Source organism: Lemur catta, chromosome 1, assembly GCF_020740605.2.
Source record: "Lemur catta isolate mLemCat1 chromosome 1, mLemCat1.pri, whole genome shotgun sequence".
Taxonomy (NCBI): domain Eukaryota; kingdom Metazoa; phylum Chordata; class Mammalia; order Primates; family Lemuridae; genus Lemur; species Lemur catta.
In genome coordinates, this window is record NC_059128.1 from 149,024,745 (window position 1) to 149,030,744 (window position 6,000).

The 6,000-nt window shown below is 46.2% G+C and overlaps 1 protein-coding gene across 2 annotated transcripts in view; it reads right to left on the reverse strand.

The window, feature by feature from the left end:
* The window catches only part of CNOT10 (CCR4-NOT transcription complex subunit 10), a 73,768-nt gene extending 68,245 nt beyond the window's left edge, over positions 1 to 5,523 (reverse strand). Inside the window, exon 1 of one of the 2 annotated variants that reach the window (XR_006731509.1) lies at positions 5,185 to 5,467. Coding sequence is in view for 1 of the 2 variants with exons in the window: in XM_045537505.1 (XP_045393461.1) it covers positions 5,185 to 5,206 (22 nt within the window). In the remaining variant the exon portion in view is untranslated. Of the gene's footprint in view, positions 1 to 5,184 lie in introns of both variants that reach the window. The other variant, XM_045537505.1, reaches the window with a different exon arrangement.
* Positions 5,524 to 6,000: the final 477 nt, after the last annotated feature.

Below are 6,000 nucleotides of genomic sequence, written 5' to 3' on the forward strand. Positions count from 1 at the left end.
GATAAATCATCCCTCCTTTCTTTCTCCTATGGACTACTCTGATGTTTCTCTTTGAAATCCTTCCAGCTTTTCCTACTTTCCTACTCACCTCACCCCCTTCCTACACACACACACACACACACACACACACACACACACACACACACACACGATAAATAATAAAACAGGCTGGGCATGGTTCCTAGCACTCCAGGAGGCGAAGGTGGAAGGACTGCTGGGCATGGTTCCTAGCACTCCAGGAGGCGAAGGTGGAAGGACTGCTTGAGCTCAGGAGTTTAAGACCAGCCTAAACTGAGCAAGAGCAAGACCCCATCTCTCCTAAAAACAGAAAAACTAGCCAGGCATTGTGGTGTGTGCCCGTAGTCCCAGCTACTCTAGAGGCTGAGGCAGGAGGGTCTCTTGAACCCAGGAGTTTGAGGTTGCAGTGAGCTACGATGATACCACTTTACTCAACAGGGGGTGACAAAGTGAGACTCTGTCTCAAACAAAACAAACAAACACAAAAAACAAACAAAAAAAACACTTCCAGAAAAATCCCACGTGAGTGACCCTGCTATGTCTCTTCACAGCTCAAGGTCAAGCAGTAGTTAGGGATGTAAATTATTGCATCTTCCTCTGCCTTACTTCCTTCTCTCCCTCACTTTCATTACTCTAGGCTTGTACCATTCCAAATAAAAAGCCCCTTAATTGGGTTCTGCTTCCCAGAGGATGTGGGCACCTTACCTCATACACCTTACCTCAACTGAGCCTTACAAGCTATAACCCTGCAAGATAAATAAATTAGAAAGCTATTAGGATTCCCATTTTATACATGAAGAAATTGAGGGTCTCTTTCCTAAGGAGCATGGCTTTCTGCTTACCTACTATGCCCAGTCACCAAAGTCTGCCACTTTTAGCTTCTAAACACTTCTCACATCTGCCTCTCCTTTCCACCCTACCACCACCCTACAGTAATATTAACCAGTACATTTCAAAAATCAGGGCCTGAGATCATCTCGTTTAACTCTTTATCAGCCCTGTGAGGTAGATACTATTCTTGTTCTCATTCTACACATGGGAAAGCTGATGCTTTAAAAAAGTCTTCTTAAAATTTGCCCAAAGTCACACAGATATCAAGTGGAACAGCTCAAATGAACCTACACTGATTTCAAACCTCATACTCCTAATTCTTCATCATCTCTCAGGTGGCTCAGTTAAAACATAAACCAGGATGGAGCACAGTAGCTCCCGTCTATAATTCTACCGCTTTGGGAGACCGAGGTGAGAGGATCCCTTGAGGCTGGGAGTTTGAGACCAGCCTGAGCAACATAGTGAGACCTTTATCTACAAATTTTTTTTTTTTTTTTGAGACAGAGTCTCACTCTGTTGCCTGGGCTAGAGTGCCATAGCATTAGGCTAGCTCACAGCAACCTCAAACTCCTGGGCTCAAGCAATCCTTCTGCCTCGGCCTCCTGAGTAGCTGGGACTACAGGCATGCGCCACCATGCCCGGCTAATTTTTTCTATATATTTTTAGTTGTCCATATAATTTCTTCCTATTTTTTTAGTAGAGACGGGGTCTCACTCTTGCTCAGGCTGGTCTCGACCTCCTGAGCTCAAACGATCCTCCCGCCTCGGCCTCCCAGAGTGCTAGGATTACAGGTGTGAGCCACTGTACCCAGCCTACAAAAAATTTTTTAAAAATTAGCTGGGCATGGTGTCGAACACCTGTAGTCCCTGTTTCTTGGTAGGCTGAGGCAGGAGAATCCCTTGAGTCCAGGAGTTCAAGGCTACAGTGAGCTATGATGATCCCACTGTACTCTGGCCCAGGAAGAGGGTGAGACTTTGTCTCAAAAAAAATCAAAACAAAACAAAAACAACCCTGCTCTATCCTCTTACTAATTTTTCTTATCTTCAGAGTATTTGTCACACTTTTAAATGATATTTTTTATTTTGTTCACATGTTTATCTGTCTTTTATTATACATAATAAGTTCCATGAAGACAGAGACTTTGTCTGTCTTGTTTTCTGCTCAGTGCCTAAAGTAGTGCCTGGCAAAGCAGGCCATTGGTGAATATTTACTGAATAAATCAGTATCACATTAGTTGGTCTTAGGTGGTCTCTGGGCTTCCAGTCTTGCTTCACTTAAATTCATCCTTTACCATAGCAAGTGTGATCAGGTCACCCACCCTCTTAAATCCTTTCATAGCTCTCTTTTCTTACCTAATGAAGAACAAGCACACAAGAACCTCAATGACAAGGACCCTGACTTCGGGAGCTCAGAGAGGGAGCAGCATGTAAGGTAGATTTTGAATGAGGATACTATCTATTCAACAGATGGAGAAGAAAAAGAAGGGCATTATGCTCAGAAGCTCATGCTTTGCAAGAGAGTCATTTCTGGTATTAAGAGCTGAGTAGGTTGATATAGAAAAATCAGCTGGGAGGATTGCGAAGACGAACACAAACTACATTAAAGAATGAGGACTTGATGCCCAAAAGATGGCAGAGTTTTAGAAAGTTTATAGGCAGAGGAATGGCATGATCCAACGGCTCAGAAATAAAAAGAAAGGGCTGCAGTGAGGAGAATGAACTGGATAGAAGCGACAAACACCACTCAGAAGCCACCTTAATGTGAAACAGATCATATTAAGAGACAAAGCGTAATCCCAGCTACCGGTAATCCCAGCTACTCAGGAGGCTGAGGATGGAGGATCACTTGAGACCAGGAGTTTGAGACCAGCCTGGGCAACATAGTAAGACCCTTTCTCTAAAAACATAAAAACAAAAAATTTAGCATGAGCCAGGCAGGCTGGCATGTACCTGTAGTCCCAGCTACTCATGAGGCTGAGGCAGAAGGATGAACCCAGGAGTTCAAGGCTCACTATGATCACACTACTGCATGCCAGCCTGGGCAACAGAGATCCCATCTCTAAAAATATCAAATAATTAAAAAAAAGAGAGATAAAGGCTGGAACTACAGCAGTTGAAATGGAGATGGAACAAAGCAGAGAGATTCACGAAAGCCACAGTGAACACTCATCTACTTCATACAAATTCAACCTTACTATCTAGGTAGGAAAAGTTTCCTACAACGTGACCTATAAACTTAAACCAAACAAAGAAACAATCTCCTAATCACTCTGGACCTTATTCTTCAATTATACACTACATAACTCTTACCAAATGGGAATGCAACTATGATAGGTCTGTCTCCTTTACCAGACTTAAGAGCAGGTCCTCAAAGGCAAGGAGTGTGTCATATCCATTTCTTCAACAATCTAAGGAAGTACTTGCACTCAATCTTTGTGAATGAATAAATGAACAAGCAGAGAAAGGCTTTATGACTGAGGTAGGACTTAAAAACTAGACAGGTTTAGGTTTAAAAAGGTGATTCCAGGCAAGTGCACTGGTATGTGGAACTGTAAACATGGGGAAGAAAGGCACTGTCCTAAATTAAGAAGGAAGATGTTGGTTCCCTTGTCAAACCTTGGGCAGGCCATACTTGTTCTCTGCCTATAACATTCTCCCCTATGCACCCCACCCCATTCCACATGGCTCACTTCCTTGACTTCTTTAAGATCTCTGTTCCAGTATCACCTCAACAGAGGCCTTCCCTGACCAATCTATTTAAAATCTACAGCAACTCTATTATTCTCACTTTCTAACCCTTTGTTGTTTTTTCCTTCTTAGAAGATTATTGAAGAGGCCAGGTGAGCTGGCTTAGGCCTGTAATCCCAGCACTCTGGAGGCCAAGGTGGGAGGATCACTTGAGCTCAGGAGTTCGAGACCAGCCTGAACAACAGCGAGACCCCATCTGTGCTAAAAATTAGCCAGGTGTGGTGGCCTGTGCCTGTAGTCCCAGTTGCTTGGGAGGCTGAGGCAGGAGGATGGCTTGAGCCCAGTAGTTTGTGGTTGTTGTGAGCTAGGCTGACGCCATGGCACTCCATTTAGGGCAACAGAGTGAGACTCTGCCTCAAAAAAAAAAAAAAAAAAAGACTATTGAAGAGATCCTCTAATGATTCTATTCATCTGCACCTGCATTAGGATTGACTCACTTTAGTTTCCAAGTGAAGTTCATTTGTCGGTCATTGAGATCAGAACCTATTAAAATTTACAGCACATTGAGATTTTTTTCTTTCTTTCTTTTTTTAAAATTAAATTCACTGTAAAAAGTCTAAGTCCTGTCACTCAAGTTTCTTCCACTGAAACCAGCATGTACACAGTGGTTCACATCTGTAATCCCAGTACTTAGGGAGGCCAAGGAGGAAGGATCCCTTGAGGCCAGGAGTTCAAGACCAGCGTGGGCAACATAGCAAGACCCCTGTCTCTACAAAAATAATAATAAGAAGAAAAATTAGCAGGGTGTGGCCACACATCTGTAGTCCCACCTACTCAGGAGGTTAAGGCAGAAGGACTGCTTGAGCCCAGGAGTTCAAGGCTGCAGTGAGCTATGATTGTGCCCCCGCACTCCAGCCTGGGAGACAAAGCAACACTGTCTCTAAAACCCCCCCCAAAACACAGATGCCACAGAGAATATTAATGTCTTGCAGTAAATATACACCAGACATTCCCAGACTGAGCAGGAAAGAATATTCCTTAATGGGGAAGATTCTGGGAATGAGGGCAATAGCCCATAAAGAAAACCGTAAGTAGCTAATCTTGAGGAACTAGCGGAAAATAGGTACCAAACGCAAGATGTTAGAGAGCACAGACCACAGAGAGACGATGTAATTTTAAGCCTACTTCAATAAGTGGTTTTCACAAAGTTAATTCCATAGTACGTCACTGACCAGAGGCAGTCTCATGTGGCCAAAACAGCCCAGACGAATCCCAACCTGACCCATGCAACATTAAGGCAGTTGTGTGCTCTGGGGTGACCTTCCCTTCTGCCTTTCCCACTGAAAAGTGGAAAAGTCTGTGAGGCGGCAAAATACATTGAGGCTGTTTAGGCCGAAGTTGTTATGGAGAGCAGGGCAAAGGTAGTCAGTAGCGGCTTCATCCTGCACTTGAATAAAAAAACTACCGGTGCTGGGGGTCCAAAGATTCACGTTAGCGACAGCCGAGGTGGAGGATGGGGGAGAGAAATGCAAGCCCAAATTATAGTCGCCCTCGAGTTCCCACTCCCAGTCCCCACCGCCTCAGCGCGCCGGGTCCGCCCGCCCCCGCGTGTCCTGCGGCCTCATCGCTCAGGGCGCTGGCACCTCACCTGCAGGCTTGTCTGCAGCCATCTTCCCGCCTCGGCTCGGGTTCTTCCCCGCAGGTGGCGTGGCCCCGACTCCCGCCGCCGGGCTGGCCGCTGTCCTGGACCTCGAAGAACAACTCTGTGCCCACCCCGGCTCCGGGCCCCCGGGTTCCGGCCTGGGGAGTGGGCAGACGGCGGGCTGAGGAAGTGACGAGGGCTAGTTCTCGTCGTCTAGCAACAGCAACAGCGTCTCCGCCCTAGAAGCACCACAGCCTCCCGCCACACTCGGCTTCCGCCCCGCGGCGTCCGGGTACACACTACTTCCGGGGCCGCGGCCCGCCGCGCCCGCAGCGCCGACGTGGGGCGGGGCCAGCCGCAGTTCCCACGCCGGCGTCCCCTGCGCGCCCCGCCCCCGGCCGGAAGTGTGGTTGCCGGACTCTGGATGTGGGCGGGGTAGTCGCAGAGGGTACTGCGTGCCTGTCCTCGGCTTATTCTGATTAAAATACCAAAATGTCAGAGCCCTTGTCTCTCATTTTACAGAAAATTGCAATGTCACAGCTGACATTTATGTGCTAAGCTCTGAACCCTGCACTTGGCTGTATTATCTCTGATTTCTCACAACCACTTTGTGAGGAAGGCGTTGTCGAGGTTCCCGTTTTTAAAAAAGTTTTTTTGTAAAGAATAGTTTTATATTTGCAGGTAAGTTGCAAAGGAGGCACATAAAATTCCTGTATACTCCTCAACTAGTTTCTCCTATTGTGAGCATCTTAATTATTAAATTACTGTGGTACATTGGTCACATCTAAGAAACCAGTTTGACTGGCGCAGTATTATAAACTA